The sequence below is a fragment of the Tachypleus tridentatus genome, chromosome 4 (assembly GCF_004210375.1).
Source record: "Tachypleus tridentatus isolate NWPU-2018 chromosome 4, ASM421037v1, whole genome shotgun sequence".
NCBI classification, from domain to species: domain Eukaryota; kingdom Metazoa; phylum Arthropoda; class Merostomata; order Xiphosura; family Limulidae; genus Tachypleus; species Tachypleus tridentatus.
In genome coordinates, this window is record NC_134828.1 from 76,979,671 (window position 1) to 77,003,038 (window position 23,368).

Consider the following 23,368-nt stretch of genomic DNA (forward strand, 5'->3'; position numbering starts at 1 on the left):
TAAGCTTTGTCCCACTGGTGGACAATATATTTAAAATAATATATATATGTTCGTGTGTGTGTGTGTGTGTAAGTGTTAAATAAAAGTTTTTGACTTGGATACTAGTTCATAGTATTTAATATTGAATAAATTAAATGGTTGAATACCATTATATTTAAGTTTCAACATAAATGGTCTACAGTAGAAGGCTCGTTTATTTATTGGATTTCTCACAAATCTGTACTAGCCAAACACTCTAACCAGTAGGCCATGATATACCTACTTCACAAAGAAAAGTCTAAGTAACTGATACATTTTTGCATAAAGGTGAATGAATTTTTAGAACTCGTAACTTGTAGGTAAGCAGCATTAGAAAAAACAATAATCAAAAAACATCTAGGCTGTTGGAAGTTATTTGTATTATAAAAACTGTCAAAAACTGACAGAATAAAATTATAATATTTGATTACGTAACCATTTATGTTTCAACCCCTTCAGTAAGCCCTGCGATAAATCGGAGGGCTTATTACGCTGAAAATCATGTTTTCATAACTGTTATAGGCACAGTACAAGTCGTCCAAGGTGTTGTTTTGTGCTTAAAAACATATATATATATATATATACATTCCTATTTTCCGTTTTATTTTAAACATCAATATATTCAATCACACAGTTTGTCTTGGCGTGAACTACATCTTAAGATTATTCAGTTGAGAGCACACTTCAGCAGTAAGACTGACGTAGCACGGTAGTTAAGGCACTTGACCCAAAAGGAATTGTGCTCTGCATCTTGGTACTATATATGCGTTATAAGAGTGGCAGCCACAACCGACTATTAAATTAGGGTAGACCAATAGTTGCCAGTCGTGTCAGCAAACTATTTTAGTCTATCGATTCAAAATTAAGGACGGTTAGAGCTGACAAGCTAGAGTGACTTTGCGCGAAAATCAACAAACAAAAACAATTATTTGCTGTCTTCAGCCATTTAGTATAACGTATTCGTCGATTAAATTGGCCAATATGTATGTGACTCTAATGCGAAACAGTCTACGTTTTGCATAACTTAATACGGCATACGCTTGGTTAAAAATTGTTTTATTTTCTAAAACTCAAATCATACTTATATGACCATAAGTAACTTCCATGATCTTGGAAATGACCTTAAAGTTTAAAACGAGAATGTCATACTGCCATATCTTACTTGCGTTTTCATATATGATAGATTAACTATGTATAACTGCTTTTAGCATGAAATGCTATCGCAAGATTTTTTAACACACTTTACTCAGGATAGCTCTTACACTGCAAGGTATCTTAAGTTCTATTATGCTGTTCGTATCAGTAGAGATGACTGGAATGCCAAATTTAGGAAATAAACTTTCTTTTTGAATCGCAGTGATCCAGTGTAGTAATATGTTTATTTTGTATAATCCTGTTTCATTTAGAGCCTTCTCTCAACTGGCTGGAAACAGCAAATAAGTAGCTTTATATACGAGATAATATGTACTATGATACCGAAATATATCCTTGATTTTCTGTTTATATTTACTTAATGTCTAAAGTTTACATAAAGAAGTTATATCTCATAGACATTGCATCTCTATAGCTGTGCAAGTTGTGTGAGCGAAGATACCTTTTTATTAGAATACATTCTACTCTTTTTCATTATCGCGTATACACTACTTTTATCTGTCTGTTATATATACGCGACACTTTCAAAAATGCCATCCATTTTTTACTCTCCTTTTCTTTTAAATTTTATGAAATGCCTCTTATGTAATTTTTCTTATTATATATCTGAAAGTAAATATTTGTGATGTCTCAAAGAAACATTACTGAATATGAGCCAATGTACATTTTGAAACCAAAAAGGCCCGTTTGTAAATGAAATTAAATTTAAAACTTGAAACTATATAGAAATATATATGTATATATATAAATTGATTTAAAAATTCTACTTTTAGGTTTCATAAATACAGTTATAGAAACTACGAGTCAGATAAAGTATAACGAAATTCTTGGGTTTCCAAAGAGATTATTGAGATTCGATATCCAGATTTAGTGTAAAAGGTGCTAACAACCTGATAAGTGAGAAATCGGTTCGATGGAAAATCCATTTTCACAAATCTGCCCATAACATGAGATATTTCAGTTCATCTAAATTTTTCAAAGGTTTTTATCGAAAGAAGTTTAAGATTAGAAAAAAATGGGAGCACTTTACTGGGAAACCTGAGATATATTTAAACATAAATATTGAAAAACACCCATACAGTTTTTCATCAACGTTTTTCTGAAGCTAACTTGTTTAAAACACGTATTCTTGTAAAATACACTATTAAGAATAAATATTACTTTATTGGAACTTTCTATTATCATCTATTCACTTTAAAATCCTCACATTTTGACATATCTAAAGTTTGGTTTATTAATTATTCACTTTTTGATGGTTATTAAATACTTTTTAGTGAACACTTGCTGAAATACAGATGATGTTGGTGTTTTTTTTTCATTAAAAACTATTGTTACTTAATAGTGTATTTTATGTTCGTTGTTTTGAAGCAAATACAATACACTGTGAAGTGAGAACTCAGGTATTTTTGCACGTAACATCTTTACGTAGTGAAGCAGTGAATATTAATTTTGAAGTATTTTTGTCTATACAGTTTGTTGAACTCTGGAATATGTACCTGAGATTTAGCAATGTAATGCCATGAACTTACCTTTTACACCCTGTTGTTCCTTATTAATGGCACTTGTGTTGACAAACGAGGAAGTTTACTATGATTCATGTGTTGCAACAGTTCAGTTTGTTGTGCCTTTGGAGGTAACAAAGAATTTCGTTGTCATTTGTAACTTATGTTGTAAAACTTCTGTTTGAAGTGCCATTACTGACGTACTCAGAAAGCTTTTGATATAGAAAAGGAGTTATATGTTATTTTTATACCCTGTGGTCAAATTTAAAATGTCTATTAGAAAGAAGTGAGGGACATGACCGTTTGCTCCTTCATATAATGTCTGAGTTAGAGTTCCTAAAGTTAAAGTATTGGAAGGGTCAGAATTTTTTTAAAGATATTTTCAAATAAGCTTTCATATAAAATCCGTTTGATTTAATTGTCTTGCTATTAGGAGTTTTCCTCGGACGAAGTTAACATGCAAACCCGAAGTGTGTCTTGAACAACAGGTTTGCATCTGAGCCTCACGTCTTGCAAATCAATGAACGTGTAGAAATCGCACTTCACCTACGATATAAAATGGATCGGGTATAGCCAAATGGTTATCGTGCCGGATAGTGAATCCAAGGATCCGTGATTCTCAGTTAATTGCTGGAAGACTGCGCTCCATACTTTGGGACTGTGAGTCAAATATATTATTAACGTAACCCAAGAATTAGCGATGAGTGTGATCGATTAGCGGTTCTCTTTCTGGTTTATCTGAGGGAAGGAAAGCGTTCATAATCACTGTGTGGCTTTCCGAAACAAACAGAGAAACTAAATAAAACCCATGTAAGTCGAGCCAGCTAGAAGATAAAGCTTTAGTTGAGGGTTTTTTATTTTTATATTTAAGTAATGGTAGTTGTTAATAAATTCTCTCCTTTTTCATCCTATAGCGGCGAATAATGTAACTAGAATATTAATATACCTGACAATGGCGTATAATTGAGGTTCTTTATTTTTATTTTAATAGTTAAGTGGTGGTGGTTGTTAATAAATTCTTTCCTCTTTTTTTGCCCTATAACGGCTTTGGGACATTTTGATAGGATCATTAGAATATACACATTTACACAGAAACAACGGTTAAACCTCGTTTACAAGATATGTTTTGTAATTTGTCTTTCGACTTAAGAATGTGCCACAAGCCCACGCAAACACGCCCTGACTTGAGTTCAGAACCATACGGGCGCAGAGTAATTTCAAGGATGGTTGAAATCACCTAATCCATTCGTATCGACTTATGAATTTAAGGAATGTAGGTAGGACGTCATGCTGATGTATCGTTCATTATCAGCTCTTACTCTCGTCTGGTTTAGCACCAAAATCAGTGTCAGCTAGTAATTTTTATCTAAAAGATTACCCAAGGATTGCTAAATATAAATTCCTTTGCTTTCTTATTTGACAAGACTTTGCAACTGAACGCACAGTTTAATATGCTGTAGGTACAACATGGTATAGCTAGGCAGCTTTCTTCTAGCTATAAATCATCCAGTCATTTTTATTGATTACATTCAAGTATAAGCTTTGATATTGAATTCACATTTTTTTCAGACTTTAATTCTACAAGAAAAACTTGTTTAGTTGATTAATGTAAGCTATAAAGTAATCCAAATATATTTCTTGGTTGTTTTTTAAATATTACAGTCTAGTAAAATGTTTTTCGTGAGGACTTTTCAATTAGAGTTGAAGAAGATTGAGTCGAGAGTATCAAAAGAATGAGCTCTTTTGGAATTCGTGTTTTGTGAAGAAAAAACGATTTTTTAAAAATATTTAACTGAATAACAATTTCGATGTTGCAAAAAACTTCTGGCAAACAAAGTTGTTTGGAACACAGTCAGTAAAATGATGCTAAAAACGATCTGGTGTTGTCATTCAGAAAATAGTTTTCAAAAGTCGATAGACCAATTTGCTTTTGTACTGGGAAACATATTTCCACATGTGATCTAAAATTTAAAAAAGTGACAAGACATAGTATGTTTTTAGCTTTTGGAACGTCTCGTAATGTCTCTAATTTGATTGTTTGTTTTGTTTCTATATGTGTTTGTTTGTTTGTTTTTGAATTTCACTTAAAGCTTCACGAAGACTATCTGCGCTAGTCTTCCCTAATTTAGCAGTGTAAGACTAGAAGTAAGTCATCACTACCCATCGCCAACTCTTGGGTTACCCGTTTATCAACGACTAGTAGGATTGATCTTCACAATATAATGCCCCTACAGCTGAAAGGATGAGCATGTTTGGTGTAACAGGAATTCGAACCACGGTAAGCCTCAGATTGCGAGTGGAGCGTCCTACCCACCTGGTGATGACTGGCCCACTCATTGAAATACATGATTCAAGTGGCTGTCTCTGCCGGAATCACTGTTCCAATAAACAACTTTGAAGAAAATGTTATCCTGTGAGAAAACATAACCAACTTCCTTGGATCTGAAAGAAAGAACTAAAATAATGTAAATGTATTTATAAAACTTCAAACAAGAGACTCGGTATGGTGAGGAATGATAAATGTCGTGTTTCATTGAACCACTTATCACCTTGTGCATTCATTCCAATTTCTTTCCAGTATTATGTTAATTAATTGTTTAACGTAAGACATTTGTAGATAATTTCGAGCGTTAAATTTGTTGAAGTATATGTAACTGACAAATGTTGAAATAATACTCATTCAAGAGTATTTTACCCGCCTGAAACGCCTAAACATTAATCCTAAAAGAACCTACACGAGAGAGACCAGTTAATCCTTATGTTTCCACGCACTTTTAATCATCTTCTCGCTATGCATTAGTAGAACGTTGATTTTTCGCACGTTCTAGTTTAGATACTTTTGTAATAAGTACAAGGATAAGCTTTCCAGTGATTATTTGACGTCCAAGTTGTGATGAATTTGATGCTTTCAGTTGGAAAAGTTGAGGTAATTGAAGATGAAGACAAGATTCCAGGATTTCATATGTTTTTCCTTCTAAAGCATTTTCTGTAAGGCAAATTACCACGAGGATAGTCCCTAGATTATTTGACAAAGAATGAATAAAAATAAATAACATTCTAGAATCTTCTCTCTGTCTGTTGAGTCTTTTCTTGAATTACTTAACAGTTTAGTTGTTCGAAATAGTGAAATGGTTTCCATTGCTACTTTTAAAACACAGTTTCTTTCCTTATCTGTGCAGATAACTAACTGTTACACGTTAAAGAAATATTTTAAAGCTCCTGTAAACCCGCATTCATAATTTTATGATAATTCTTTTGTTACATCATGAGCTAGCATTCATTCATACAATTTCTAGATATAAAATGTTTTCAGACAACTTGGAAACTAGTAGATAGAAAACATTATTATATTCGAATATTCAGCTTTGATAACGACCGATCCTTAAACATTCTAACGTTTCTACAAAAATACTTTATGAGTAATTGATAGAAGTATCTGTTTTCTCGCCTTTTCACAACTAAGTCTTTTAAATTTTTTTATATCCTTCTTCTGTTCATTCAAACATTTTTACGCTTTGACTTTTTGAACTGTGCATTCTTGATTCACTAACATATTTTTGAGAATTTGCCTTATCATTTGAATTGCTTATGAGGTATTTCTGTTTTAGTATTGGCAGATTATCGGTTGGGTTGATATGTTTTTGTGTATCCATTGGACACGTTAGGTTATCTTTGTCACGTGTATTAGCATTTAAACTTTGCTCCGAATTGGTAACGTAACTATCTCTCACAAAATTTACATCATAATGTCTTTGTCTTGATGAAAGTAGAATGCTCTGTATAAATTATGTAGTTCTTCGAAAGTACTGTAGCCAGCATATTAATATTTTTGAATAATTCTATCACGCTCACCCATTGCTGTATCACAAATGAACTCTGGTAAAAAGGCTTTTATTTACTCATGCTTGTCGAAGAATAATGCGCATTCTCTATATATAAACAAACTTATTTCCTTTCCTCATTGTATAAAATACCTATGTTTGGTTCGTGGTTATTTTGCCGATTTATGGCCCAGCATTTTAATCTTTATTTTTCATCTAACTCTTGTATAAAATATAAGTTTCTTGTGAATCTTGACTTATTTTCATTCAGTGGTCCAAATATTTGTCCATAGACTTTTGCTTCTCCTCCTCAATACTAAAGACAATTTTTACGTATTGTAATTTATTCTGGACGAGTTTCCGGTTTATTATGTTACGTATTACTATCTCAAATAGCCGGAAATTTTCATTTGAAATTTAATTAATTGTTGATATGTATTAACTTTGTGAAAGTTAATATTTTAACATAAAAGCAACAGTTTTTTATAATAACGGTTATTACAAATAATGATTTAGATACAAAAGTTTCACAAACTTACAAACAATAGTAAGTCTTCTATCTGGTCTGGAACTGAATATTTTATCGACGGTTCACAATGAGTGAATTGATTCTGAGTTGATATTGATACACTTTGGGTAATGGCCAGTCGCACGCCGTTTACAAGCCGACTTTTCTTCGACGAAGATATCCAATGTCCTCGTAAAAATACTGTAATGGATTAAATATCATATATTTATTTTAATATCTATGTTTCTTTCAGTTTAATATAAGAGTATAAGAGACAACAATACATGTTTTACATTGTTGCCAACTGAAGTGCAAATTTTTGACCGGGAACGTTTACATACTTCGAACATTCTAAACCATTTAACATCAGTGAATTACCTTCGAATGTTAGTATTTCTACGAAAACATTATATATCATCATCTGTGAAAAACTCACGTGTGAGCAGCGAAAGATAGCATGCCTGTGAAACTGTACCGATGTAAACTTAAAATTAATTTCGTTCATCGTGTGTGTGTTTTCTTATAACAAAGCCACATAGAGCTATCTGTTGAGCTTACTGAGATGAATCGAATCCCTAATTTTAACATTGTAAATCCCTAGACCTATCTCTCTACTAGGGGGGCTTCGCTCATCGTAAATCGTCGATAAAATATTCAATTCCAGACTGATAAAAAACTTAATATTGTTTTTTTTAATTTGCAAAACTTTAATATACATCATTATTTGTAATAACCACTATTATAAACTGTATTGTTGTTTATACATTAAAATATATTTGTGTTAAGAAAGAAAATCTTGTTGAAAAATATCATAAAGTGTATACATACTGGCATTCAATTAAATTCTAAATTAAAATTAAAATTTCCCGCTATTTTAGATCGTAATACGCAATGTACGTAAAGTAATAAATCGAAAACTTGTCTGGGATTAATTATAATATGTAGCATAATAAACTGGGGAGGCTCACATCCGAGATCTAAATCAGAGATAAAATTCGATCTAAATTCAAATTCAAGTCATAATTCAATTTATATTTGTCAGTGCCAACAAGATTTGATCATGTTGAATTATCAAAATTTTCTTAAATCAGCCTTTCTCGAACATCTAGATAGGTATGACATAAGTAGATTGCTTGAAATTGCAAAGTTTTAGAATTAGAGGTTAAGTAATCGATGAGAAAAAATGAACTAAGAAAAAAAAGTATTAGTCAAATACTACTCAATGATTATTTGTTGTCCGACAAAACATTAGGGGAATACTCTGGTGTCTCCACTACCTAATCAGAGTTGAGTGCTAAAGATAGCTTAAAAATCCAACTAAAACTCAAACAAATCGAAATCGAATAAGCCTGTATCGAAGCTGAGAAAGAAAAATCCCACATCGAAGTTGGAAGAGAAAGTAAACGTCTCGAGGCTAAACAAGCTCGTATTGAAGCCGATAAAAAAATTAGGCTGCAAGAAATAGAAATTCTGATCGACTACAGCAAAATGACAACTTTTAACTCTATACATATTAAAGTACCACCATTTATTGTCAAACTTTTTGAATGCAAGCCTGAAGAGCGTAATTCCGTCCTAGTGATGTGGCCTTAGATTTACTGTTGTACATTTACTTTAGTGCCTACGTTTGTTTCAGTGCAGTTTTATGCATGTAACGTGTATTGTTAGATGCGTATTGCACAAGTCTCGCCTATTATGTAAATTTATAGAAGTTTTAGAACATTGCTGAAATTTCGATAATCTGGCGTGATTGGTATACGAAACCGCGCTGAAAGACAATTATTGTTTTTATTGAACAGCTACAGTATAAACGTTTCTGGTCAACTTCTGTAGTTTTTCCAATTAATAAGCGTCAATCACAATTATAGCTTCAAAACATTACAATTCGGTTAACTTCAGAGAATTATCTTCGGAGGTAATATTTCTATGAGGACATTAAATATTGTCGCCGGTGAAAACTAACGGTTGCTTCAAGATTAGCCAACCGTCAACAGAAGTGTACATGTGTATGAATAAGGAATTAATTTGCTCTCAGTGAACGTCGATAAAACATTCAGTTCTAGACGGGATATAAGACTTAGTATTGTATGTAAGTTGTGTAACTATTGTATATAAACCAATATTTGTAATAATGGTCAATATCAATTATATTGTTCTTTGTATATTAAAATATATTTGTGTTAAGAAAGAAAACTGTGTGTATCAAACTTGTTGGCAAATATGATAAATTTGATACATATTAACATTTAATTAACTTCTAAATTCAAATTTAAATTTCCAGTTATATGAAATAGTAATATGCACTATACGTAACATAATAACTCAGACACTCGTACAAAATAAATTATATTAGGTGATAATTGTTACCCACTGTGGGACATCCACTCAAATCTAGGTACAATGGACCCTATGAGGTTGTTTGGAAAATCAATTAAACAGCTTATGTTGCACAAACACCTGATCATCGAAAGGTTACCCAGCTTTGTTGAAGCTCTATTATATCCGAGATGCATCTGAAAACATTTTACTCGTTGAGTGTTCTCGTGATACGGATGACAGTCTCTTTTACTCAGACATAAGTAAATTTGGATATGAATGCAACAGCAAACTGAGTAATTCTGATATTCTGGCTAACCTTAGTCTTAAACACGATCACTTGGCTCCTGAAATGAAAAAAACTAACTTGATAGTTTACTGATTGAATATGAATGTATATTTCTGGGTGTTCCTAATCAAATCAACAATGCTCTTCTTGATGTATAAATAGATGATAATTCTACAGTGAAACAACATCCCTACATGTGAATCCAATCAAGGTTGATAAAATATGTAAAGAAATATTTGTTATGCTTGAAAATGGCATTATAGAACCTACTAAAGTGACTGGGCTTCAACTTGTGTATTGGTTTCTGAATATGATGGTTGAGTTAGATTCTGTATAGACATTCGCAAAGTAAATGCTTTGACAAAGACAGATTTCTATTCCATTCCAAGAATGGAGGATTGTATCGATAAAATTAGAAAAGCCAGATATATAACAGAATGTATCCTGCTGAATGAATACTCAGCCATTCCTCTAAGTGAAATAGTAAAAGAAAATTCTGCTTTTGTTACTCCTGATGGATTATACCAATATAATGTCATGCCATTAGAAATGAAAAATTCTTAAACAACTTTTCAGAGAATGATGAATCAATGTATGAATAATCTGTTAGATTTTGGAATTTATTTTGACGATATTGTAATTTGCAGTAACACCTGGGAAGAACACTTATGTGAATTACGCGGTGTTTTTGAGAGGATTAAGAAAGCCAATCTCGCTGGAAATTTGTAAAGAAGTGATTTTTGTATAGCCAAAGTTGTTTACTTAGGTCATGTAGTAGGTCATGAACAAGATTCTCCAATTCAAGCCAAAATTGATTGCATTGTGAAGTACCCCACTCCAAGGTTTGATTATATTTTTGGGAATGGCTGGTTAATACAGGAAGTTATATAAAAAACTTTCCTGAGATCACTACACCATTAACAAAGCTATTGAAGAAATATCCAAACGCCAAGCATATCTGCTTTTGAAAAATCCGCACCTTTACTGTGCACTTATCCAGTATTGATGGAACCTAACTCTGATAAGCCTTTCGCATAAACTGTTCATGCTAGCGATTGTGGTGCTGTTACCATTCTATACAATCAGACGACAGAGGTATTGAACACTCAGTTTAAACATATTCTCAAGAGGCTGATATTGGCATTAAGACTTTAATTAAACTAAATAAATTAAATTTTAATTAAAGTCTTAATACCCATATCAGCCTTCATGAGAATACATTTTTACTTCAAGTGGGTTTCTCGTTTTTATGAACACCCAGTTTGTTATTTTTCTAAAACATTTAATTGTAACCAAGAGAACTATTCAATTGTGCAATGGGCGTGGATGAAATAGCCGGACCCACTAATTAGAAGGAGAGTCCACATACTTTTGGCCAATAGTGTAGCTTACAAGTTAAGTGAACTGTACTGATATCAACATAGAATTAATTTCGCTTATCATAAACTGTCTATAAAATATTCAGTTCCAGACCAGATGGAAGACTCAATATTATGTGTAAGTTAATAAAATTGTAGTATATAGATCATTATTTGTAATAACCATTATTATAAATTGCATTGCTTTTTGTATATTAAGAAATAAAATTTGAGTATCAATCTTATTGTCAAATATCATAAACTTGATACAAATTAAGATTTAATTAAGTTCTAAATTTAAATTCAAATTTCGGGCTAACTGAAACTGTATTACGTAAAGTACGCAACATATAATAAATCGGAGGCTTGTCCGGGATAAATTACAATAAGTAACAATAAAAACGTCGGCACTTAATTTACTAAAGTTATACGGTTTGTAATGCTCGAAATCTATAAACGTTTATCATTGTTATAGCTTCCGAGGTTCATAGTATACTAACTATAGCAAACCAACAATATTATACTGTCTTTTCGCATTGCTTTGGTTATCTTTTATAAGCTTTAAAAAATATTTTAGAAATTTCAATTTCAATACTTGCAATCACTAGTATTACGTACACACCTAATTCATTGTTGATTCTAATAGTCAAGAATCTTCTACAAATTTGGGTGGCCTGGCATGGCCAGGTGGTTCGGGCGCTCGACTCGCAATTCGAGGGTTCTGGGTTCGAATCTCCGTCGCACCAAACATGCTCCCTCTTACATCCGTTGGGGCGTTTAATGAATTGAACAATCCCACTATTCATTGGCAAAAGAGTAACCCAAGAGTTGGCGCTGGATGGCGATGACTAGTTGCTTTCCCTTTAGTCTTACACTGTTAAATTACGGACGACTAGCGCAGATAGCTCTCGTGTAACAAAATAAATAAACAAATTACAAATTTAGAGAATAGGTGGGACTTTCGCAATACACATCTAAGAGTATAAGTTACAGGCATTTCTAAATGTACCTTTAACTAACAGAAACATCGATATTAAGATAGATATATTTTAGTAAATCGTTCACACACTAAATATTTAAGCCTATAATTTTTGTAATCACTTTTACTCACCATTACATACCTTTCTTTCTGCACTTGTTGATTATGCTTTAATACCAGTTCTAATGTTTATTTCTTATTCCTTGTTGTCATACTCAGATTGTTTGATTATTTTCTTCTTGATCGTAATAATATCTGAATCTTCATAATATTTTCTGATATCTGTCATATTTGGATCAACCTCAATACACATTTTTTCATGGTCTCCGTCTTTTGTGTTCCGTCGTGAAAGTATCTGAAAATCATTTGAATTTAAAAACTGCTGCAAAGATTTGAATTAACAAACGTTTTTATTCAACAAGATGATTGTTTACAAGGAATGTTCCTGAAAGGTAATTCATGTTTGTCACACGGTCATAAAAATATATATCATAGTTTATTTCCGAGAGTAACTGTGATCTCTCGACCACAAGCCTAATATGGGAAACATACCAAACAGATATGCTAAGCATATTCCTTAAATAATATTTTGATTGAAATGTTTCATAATAAGGCGTAGTATTCATATCTATATCAGTAGTTTTTTAAAATTTTTCTTGTGAAATTACACGTAAAATTTTATGTCAGTTAATTTATAATACTTTAAATAGCCAGGTATTTAAATTTCCTGCTAACTTCGTTGACTGAATAAGTTTATACACGAGACGAGTCCCCTGCTGAGAAGGCAGTAAGTCTTCTGATTTACAACGCCAAAATCAGGGGCTCGATTCCCCTCGATAAACACAGCATATAGCGTGATGTGGATTTGCTATAAGAAAAAAACACATACGTCAGGAGAAGTGATTGTTTGTTTGTCTGTAATTAAGTAGAAAGCTACAAAACGGGCTACCTGTGCTCTATTCACCACGGGTATCGAAACCCGTTTTTTTGTGGAACGTGTCCGTAGACATACCGCTGTGTCACTTTAGGGCTAGGCGAAATGAATCACTGATTATTGGTGTAAAAATATAAAAGGTTTTTTTATTTTGTTTTCTGTAACTTATTACATTAAAAGATTATGATATATGTAAAATGTTTTGATAACTTTGTTCGTCGAGAGAAACTACAAGATTTAGTAGAATGTTACTTCCATTGTTAAGATTATAATTAGAAAAAATATTGTTTCGTAAGTAAACACAAAGATACACAATGGACCATTTGTGCTCTGCTCACCATGAGGCTTAGGTAGTGTAAGTCCACAGACATATCACTATGTCACTGAAGGTATAACCGTCGCTTTGAAATAAGTGCTCCAAAGTAAAGGTTGTGGGTTGGTTTGCTTTTAATTTCACCGAAAGCGACACAACAGTTATCTGCGCTAAATTAAAAGTTATAGACTAGAGGAAAAGCAGTTAGTCAATACTACTCATCGCTGTCTCTCGAACTACTTTTTTACCAACGAATGGTGAGATTGGTCGTCACGTTATAATGCTCCAACAGCTGATAAGGCGAACATGTTTGGTGACAGGGATTTGAAGTCGGAAATCCTCATACTGTGACTCGAGTTCTTTAAACACAAGGCCATGTCAAGTCCCATAAAAATCTGTGATATCTTGCTAAAAAGAATACACTTTATAGAAAATGAAAGGTTTCATAATGTAGAAATACCATAAAAAACTTACTAGTCTTATGACAAGTGATCTTATATTGAAACATGATAAACTATCTCAAAAGTAAATAAGGAACCGTCACCAAAGTTATCGTATTTCTAGCAAACAACTAAATTACAGTTCATGAAATATCTTTTGTTTATTTGTTATTAAGCACAATCAGTGCTGATCTCATTGCAGGGATCGAAACTTTATTGTCAGCGTTATAAATCTTTAGATTGATCGCTCAGTTGCCGGTAGACTTCTTAAAGAAAATTAAATATATTGATTTCTTAAGGTAAAAGTCGTAAGATCACAGCTTTTGAAATTCGTCCTCAAAGTTGGAACAAATGTGCTTCATGGAAATGATGGTTAGGTCATGCTTTTAACATTTCCAGGCGATTACGATACGTACAATTATTAATAAAATATATTATTATTCTTTACTTCACTCAATTAGCTTTCGTCGGATAATAACATAAGTTAAATATTAAAAAAAATATGGTGATAAATATTTGTTTTTCTTTTTGAATTTCACGCAAAGCTACACGAAGGCCATCTGCGCTAACCGCAGATTAATTTAGCAGTGTAAGACTAGAGGGAAGGCAGCTAGTCATCACCACCCACCGCCAACTCTTGGGCTACTCTTTTACCAACGAATAGTGGGATTGACCGTCACATAATAACGCCCCCACGGCTGGGAGGGCGAGCATATTTGGTGTGACTGGGAGTCGAACGCCTTAACACGCTTGTCCATGCCGGGCCCTGGTAATAAATATATATAAATGTATGAGTAACACGACTGTTACTGTGAACACAGAGATAAACCTTTGGATAAATGCTGGAGTGTAATTATTTTTCTGTTTCAAGGCGCATTTAAATTGCAGATAAAGCAGTAATTTCATGTGCATTTTAGATTAACAGAAATTAACAACTGTTACAAGTGTTCTTTTTTTTTCCTTTATTAGTTCTTATTTTCCTTGATGTAGAAACAACACTTAATACGAACTTAGAGTGGTGATATCACAAAAACTTACGCTGTTACTTGTTGATTTAAACTGGGGTTCTTAACTGGCTTGGCTCTTGTAGCATGTATAGTAATGCTAAACCACATTCATAGTTTTTAACCTTAAGGCACGGCACGGCCAGGTGGTTAAGGCACTCGACTCGTAATCCGAGGGTTGCGGGTTCGAATGCCCGTCACACCAAACATGCCTGCTCATTTAGCCGTGGGGGCGTTATGATGTCACATTCAATCCCACTATTCGTAGGTAAAAGAGTAACCCGGTGGGTGGTGGTGGCTAGCTGCCTTCCCTCTAGTCTTACACTGCTAAATTACGAATGGCTAGCGCAGATAGCCCTCATGTAGCTTTACGCGAGATTCAAAGCAAATCATTTAATACTTAATGCATCCCACTGCCACTAGAGGCATAAACGCAATCAGAATTAACACAAAGAATGAAAATATTGTTCAGGAGGGGTCGAAAAGCTAAAAGTCAAAAGGTGGTTTGTTGGCAGAATTTGTCAATGTTGATCTACTAAAGTGAGCTAAAATTTCACGTTAGGATGGATTTTTTATTTCAGAAATTTATAAAATCGACCGAAAATAGTGTATGTAAAAAAATAATATTAATACCTTCCACTAAATTTAAATTTTGTGTTGTTGAAAACTATAGTTAAAACAACAAGCATTGATATTTCGTTAATTGCACATGTACACAAAAACAAATGAGAATAAAAAGATCAATATTACGATGTGATATCAAAAAGAGACGTACAGTCGTATGTCTTCGGATTTACAACGCTAAAATCATGGGTTTGTTTCTCCTCGGTGGTCTCAGCAGATAGCCCGATGTGGCTTTCCTATAAGAAAACACACACAAACACGTTTTTAAGGCCCGATATGGCCAAACGTGTTAAGGCGTGCGACTCGTATTCTGAGGGTTGCGGGTTCGCATCCCCGTCGCGCCAAACATGCTCGCCCTTTTAGCCGGGGGGCGTTATAATGTTACAGTCAATCCCACTATTCGTTGGTAAAAGAGTAGCCCAAGAGTCTTACACTGCTAAATTAGGGACGGCTAGCACAGATAGCCCTCCAGTAACTTTGTGCGAAATTAAAAAACAAACAAACAAAAAGAGACAAGTTATATAAAAATACAAGTTTTCTAAAGATGTCATATAAAAGTGTTATATAAATAGCACAAACTGAAAAATTGTATTAATCTTATATATGTATACAAATCGCTACTTATTCCAGTTGTGATAAAGAAAGAAGCCAAGCATTTCCAGGTTTTTTTCTTAACTCACCAACTTTTACATTACATTTGTACAGGATTTTCCCTTTATATAATTTAGCTTTTGTTTTATCATATAATTACACACCTCTTTATGTTAACGTAGTTTTTTTTGCACAGGTAAAGTATTTTGATTAGATGCATGTATGAAATGTTCAACATTCACTGTTATTGAATATCGCTTTCCCTTACAATCTCCCAAGTCGGTACAAAGAAAAGTCATTGTTGATGAATGTCGCTTTCGTTTGATGTCATTATACATGAATTTGAATATTGTTTTAACCTGAAGCTATTAAACATGATTATTATTTTCCACTTGTAAAATTATTAATACATATTGTGCTTTCTGAGCCACTGTAATTAAATAAATATTAAATTGTTTGTGTAGATGTTGTTTTATTGCTATTCATATTATATTATGAAATATTTTGAAAAATATTATATGTGGGGTTGTAGTGTACATTTTGTCTTTTCTGGGTCTTAGACAAGTTAGGATTATTCATTTTTGTCCCTATAGAATAGAGTACAAGTTAAAACAGCTTATTTCAGAATTGTACCAAGATAGAAGTGTTCAACTCTCTAGAAACCTTAGGTTCACCAGTGCTTCCCTTTTTGTTTCAGAGCCTAGGCTGAGTTACCAATGTTTATTCTTGTTATTTCTTGGATGAGACTTCTACCTTTCTTTTATTACTTCAGAGGGTTGTATAAGTTAAGAACAACCCACTTGTTATTTCAGATAGTTGTGTGAATTATTCATCTTTTCCTGTTCTATAGTCAGTAGTTTTTTTCACTTTTATTGTTTTTTATTTTGGATATTTAGCAATTCATTTTCCCCTCTTTCTAATTGACTTTCGCATGCAAAAAAGACATTCCTTTAATCAAAAGAAAATAATTTAAAAATACAAAATACAAAAGTTACATCACTTCTTGATTTTCTGACGGACACCTTGTTTTATGTTAATATTATTATGAAAAGTTGAATTGAGCACTTTTTTCATGAAAACGAAAAACAGATACTTCATCTATTCTATAAGTGTTAACTATAATAGGACTGAAGCATGGTTCCATCGCAATATCTATTAACTTAAGCTTCGAAAACATATTAAATAAGCAAAACCATAAACTTCCAAATACCATATTTTCCACACATTTAATAAATGAGGCTTTAGAACCCGAATTAAAAAAAATCAATGTAATAATTTAATTTATCAAAATATATTTAGGAATGGAATATAGTACTACTTTTGTACTTATAATTTATTCTATATTAATTGTTGTTGTTATTGTTTTGAATTAAGCACAAAGCTACACAATGGGCTATCTGTGTTCTGCCCACCACGGGTATCGAAACCCGGTTTTTAGCGTTGTAAATCCGCAGAGATAATGCTTAGCCACTTGGGGGCTTATATGTTAATACACTGCGTGTACGGGTTTATACGTTCCGTTTTCTACGGGTGTAGAGAACTGGGGTATGTGTGCGATATTCTGATTACATGCTTTGCGCTAGAAGCTTATTTTTGTTAGAATTGGAACAGTTTGTGTAATGACCGATGAAGAAGGAAACGCACAAATTCTAAGAATTTAAGGGCGAACTTAACACCTGTCTCGTGATGTACGATCAAGGCGAGCTTAAAGCTTTCTCGATTTTTTTCTTTTGAAAAACGGTTTAGTTTTTTAAAGACATTTTTCGCTGATAGCCATCAGTTAAAAATAAAAAAAAATTGTAATTTCAATTTTATATTCAACAAATTATGTTCTAATTGGTAACTGTTGCTCTTTTTCAGTTACAACAGATACAACAAAATTGTTGGTCGTGTATGAATAATGTAAAACATAGACATATCTTTGATAATAAAAGACTAAATTTCTCTAATGATGGGATACAAGTGTGAATTAATCAGTTTCTTCCAAGGTTAGAATAACAGTACAAATATTCGTCCTTTCCTGTGTTATAACATGAGATGAGTCGAACCTTATCTGTTATCATATCAATGAACAGTGAACTTTGAATGAGTAGAGAATATACATGCCACTCGGTTTGTTAACCGTTAAACTTAAGCTGGAATGCAATATTGACATGATGCAACTCGGTAAATATGTTACATTTAATTTTTCATAAATATAGCTTGTCTGACTTTATACGTATGTATATTTGTGTATATATATATGTACATGTATATAAGCGACAGTTTCAGCGATATTATATTTCTGTAATAAATACAAATACAATATAATAAATACAAACGTATATTAAAACTGATGTTTTATAATATTTTACAAAATTCCTTTATATTTTTTCGTAAGCAACGTATTCGACTTAGAGACAAAGTAACTTTTAAAGTACTCAAAGAATTGTTTCATGTTACTCTTCAGAGGAACACAAAACAAAACATTTCAAAAATATAAGAGCAATCATTTTACAAACAAACCTGCTATAATTTATAAACATATTTTTATATTCAAATACTATCAGAAGCCTCGTCAAATATATTTTTGCTTATTCTACTGCATCAAGGAAAATTCTAAATTTGAAAAAGCAATCATCAAAATTTAATTTCATAAATTTGAAAAAAACATCACATTATATCTTTATCTCAGGCAACTTGAAACTTTTAATTAATATTCTTAACGTTAACATAATTAAAACACGAGTAATAATAACTCAGTTAAACGATAATTAAACCAAGAATAATTTATGAAACATTAATTTTGTATTCTATACCTTACATTATTTTCATTCTATATTAATCTAATTATCTATTCGTTAGAAACATCTACTCCTCTTCCCTAATATGTAACAACCAACAGAGAACCACAAAAGCAACAAATAACATGGCTACATGTCTTACACATCATGTGAAATTAAATTACTTTGTTCAGAGCTAGAAACCGAATTCAACAATTTTTAGCTGTCTTTAGTATAATAAGTTGTTATCAGGTGAATAACATCTTAACCAATATCAACCATATTTTTCATATGCTTAGGAAATAGTGGAATAGTTTTGAAAAGAGGCTTTTTTCAGTTTCAACTGACTAGATATTAGTTGCACAAGGCAAGCTGAACGAAATTGTTTGTATTTCATGTTTTCTATAACAGTTTTTAACATTTGAAAAGAAGAAAAAAACCAAGTAAGTGCTTGTATTTATGTCTCAGTCTCCATGATAAACATTGTTAATTTAAAACACATCTTAAGTTACAAAAGTATTTTAGCGAAAGAAAATTTCTCAAACACTGGTTTCTTTTTCATTCAACTAGCACTAGCAACGTAACCGCGTAATATGAATCGACTTACATTAGCATTGGTGTATGCATACACGTATTTATGATTTTCTTTTTGAATTTCGAGCAAAGCTACTCGAGGGCTATCTGCGCTAGCCGTCCCTAATATATCAGTGTAGGACTAGAAGGAAGGCAGCTAGTCATCACCAGTCACAACCAACTCTTGGACTACTGTTCTACCGACAAATAATGGGATTGGCCGTCACACTATATCGTCCCCACCGCTGAAAGGGGGAGCTTATTTTGATGTAACAGGGACTCGCAACCGTGACCCTCGGATTACGAGTCGAGTTCCTTAATTACCTGGCCTTGCCGGACTGTGTTTATGAACAAACAATAGACTGTAATGGTTTAATGTTTTGCTTTCTATAATAGTTAAAAAAATAAATGCTTGTATGTTCTACGCTAAGTTATCTAACAACGAAGTTCAGCAGTTATATTTTTACTTTCTTGTTCACGTCTAACACATATGACCGCACGACGTTATCTGTCTACAACATGTTATAGATGTTCAGCGTATGTGTAGAAAACAAAAACATTCATATACGTAAGTTCTATTCAACATTTTCAATTCTATGCTCTTTTACATCAAAGAATAAGTTGATTTAAAAAGTTATCAGAAAAATATACGCATCGGACGAACATACAGCTCTTCCCTGTTAAAGGCAGGGTCTGTTATCACCCTATTCCTAGGGTGTTTTGTATAATATAAAACTTTTTTTTCAGGGATAAAAAGTTTTATTTTTCTCTTTAGATCAACATACCTAATACATTATCTTTCTAATACCAGATAATGTTATTTTTTTATAGAACACTAAGGTTATTGTCACCCTTAATTATGTCGATGTTCGATACCTTGTTTTCTTATAATCAAGTAAATCTTAGTGTTACTTCGTTTGTTTGTTTTTCTCAGACATGAGCTTGGAACCTGTATTCACTGAACCGATTCCGAATGTGACAGTAGCTATAGGACATGATGCTGCCATTCCATGCGTTGTAGAAAACCTGGGATTTTTCCGGGTAAGAAAGTTAATTATGTAAAACACTTGACTAGAAATCGAGAAACATAATGTTCACGATTTTGTGTTTCAGAGTAAAACGTCTTGCAAAACGTTCTAAGTTCTGGACCAAATGTTGCTTCGTCTATATTTGTTTGATTCTTTTATTTCTTCTTAACCCTTTCATTAAGAGTTATACAGACATTCTGTTCTTGAAGTTTACATCATAAGGGTTCTTACTTTGTGGTACACATGTATTTCAGTTTTGTTTTTATCATCTACAGGATTATTTCTCCACGCTCTGTATTAACGTTAGTTTCCATCATGAACGTAGGACATTACAAGCATCATATGGTGTTTATCACGAGACTGTATATTATTTAGCTTTTGCTGAGGCTTCACACTTCACTTTTTCGACTGATATGGGAGCAAAGTGATATGGTATAAAGACTGTAATAACCTGTAATAGACTTTATCTTGACTTAAAGTTGGACAGCTCGTCAAACGTAAAACAGTCTTGATTAAAACAGTGAATATTATCGTAACATATCCTGTTCATTAAACTGCTCAACGTTTTCGTTTATTAAAAAGCAAGCAATATTTCACGCCATATTTATAGTCTATAAGATTTAGATTGTTTAACAGTTGATGTTAAGATACTGCACTAAACTGCGTTGACATTTAACTATATTGTAGACAGTTTAAATATCTCTACGTTTTCATTTCTAAAAACAACTATCAAGCTTGCCGATTTTAATGTACAAACAAAAAAATGACCGAAGGAAAACACTGATTGATATAACATTGAAATTACGATCGCGTGCAGTCATATATATATGGAGATTCTAAGTCAAAAACAGCACTTACTAATTTTTTGTTTATGATTCGCATAGTTTAAGCTATAAGAATTTTAAAAGCTTTTAATTCAATATACGTCCAGACACAAACTGTCAGCAATTTTCTTTATCTAGCGAAAGTGTTGTTTTGTTAGTCTCCATCGGGTCTGACTGGATCAATATATGACAAAGCTGCAGAAAATCTATATACAATAACTGTATTTAATTTGTTTCTCAATCACTATAGGTGTAAGAATAGAGGTTAAATAGGAGAACTAAATCTTAAGTGCAGTGGGTTAAAGCGTGACTTTCTTTAACATAACCCTATCGCCCACAGGCTCGTTGAATCTCTCTCTTTCTTGTAGCCTACATTATCTTATTTGATAGAACTATTTCCTATCTTACTTCATATTTTCTTCTTACTTCACCCTCACGAAGTTTCTTTGTTCATTTAACCAATTTCTTTACAGACAGATCGCACCAAGTGATCTATTTTCTACATGAAGAAGACACACTTTCTTGTGGTTATCGTCTGGAGACGTTAGCGCTGTTCAGTTATAAAGTTATAAAGGTTGTCAAACACTGGCATAGGAAGTAAAAACAACACTGATTAAAATGTGAACATTCCATTACAAACTTTTTAAGATATGACAGATACTGACATAAAATATAGGAATATGGATTTTCTTTTCTATGGAACTTTTAGGATGGTTTTGTATACAAAGTGACATAAAGGTTGAAGGTCTAAATAAAATCACAACATTGTGTTCAAAGATTTAAATGCACATATGAGTAAAGTTCCAACCTCAGAGTATTTCAAGAATGTTTCAAATGAGAATCATTTAAAGATTTATGTGAAAAGAAAGAAATCCAGTGATTCAAACTATTTTCCATAGTTTCACATTTCATTTTGCTTCTATATTGAAAATCTTTATTATTGTTGTAAAACATGCAAACCGTAAGGAGTAACAATGAAGCTATTCTACGTTATTTTATATCAGTAATTAAATAATGTATTCTATTATATGTAGTACACGAGCACTTATTATATATGCATTTTAATAAACGATTTTATAAATTGCCTACCTGTGTAGGAATAATTAATAATACAGGCCTGCGATGTTTTTATTGTCTTGAAATGTTTACACGCTCTATAGTAATTGCTGTATGCTGAATCCGCAAATGATATCCAATTTATTCCACCAAATACAGATTTGCCACAACACTTTCTATGTACTTTTATATAATTAATCATTTTTATTGAAATTAGGTAACCTTTTGTTATGCTTATAATGTTGACAACTACTAGCTACAGATTTCTCTCTATCAATCGTGACGTGAGAGTCTTATCGATCGTTCCAGAACCCACAAGAAACATACCGCTAGTATATAAATGGTGAACCGGCCGCATGACGTGTCCTTTTTGGATAATATAGATTTGTGCGTTCACTCTGACATTATTTTTTTATTTTCAATATCATTTATTCGTTCCCCTAGCAACATGAGGCTGTGTAAATGACCCAAACATATTCTGTTATATTTGCCGTAAAAGCAAAGCATTACAGAATTAGTCAAAAAACAAAACAAAAACATATTTCGCGTATTTTGGAATAAAATTTGTGAATAAAGACATACCATGAGCGTTCCAACAGCTTGTACCATTTCTGTCGAAGAGTTGAAACAAAATACTAAAAGTAAAAAAAAAGGCTTTGTCTTTTGGAATTCCAGTGGTCTTGCGTGAGCCTAGAAATCACAGAGATGACTGTTGGTTTTGCTCATGTAACGTGCAAGACTGCAACACTCGAAAAAAAGTAGAAAATTGCTTATCTTAAATTTCAATATAATATAAGACCTGTTGCTCATAGACCTGGTGTGCCTATATTTAGTCCACTTTTGATATAGTTTCATTTGATTCTAAATCTGATGTTAAAAAATGATAAGGACTTTTTAAACTTGAAAGGTCTAGTGAACTGAAACACTTCGCACAAGGTGATCTTAATGTTTGGTGAGAGATCTGGGCCTTCTGAAGGATGCTTCAGAGATTCTGAGCTCCAGACTTTGAGCTAAAATTTATTTTCTACAGAGACATCATTTTACTGTTATCATAAGAAAGAGTTTATATTATACTTTTCGCACAAAGGTTCACTGGTTTATTAAAAAAAATGTTGAATTCATACCAACGCCAAAAGCTGCAGCCTATAAACCAAGCAAATGGCGATTGTTCATTGATTCCACCAAAAGAAGTCTTAAACATATTCTCCTTCATAATGTTAACTCATGTATATCTTTCTATATTGCACATTCGGTTCACTTGAAAGAAATGTACGAA

At 32.5% G+C, this 23,368-nt stretch overlaps 1 protein-coding gene across 2 annotated transcripts in view; it reads left to right on the forward strand.

Moving 5' to 3' along the window:
* Positions 1 to 23,368, forward strand: part of LOC143249487 (lachesin-like) — a 128,317-nt gene that overhangs the window by 60,394 nt on the left and 44,555 nt on the right. For both annotated transcript variants that reach the window (XM_076499413.1, XM_076499414.1), the window contains exon 2: positions 20,119 to 20,225. In XM_076499413.1, coding sequence (XP_076355528.1) covers positions 20,119 to 20,225 — 107 coding nt within the window. The remainder of the gene's footprint in view (positions 1 to 20,118; positions 20,226 to 23,368) is intronic.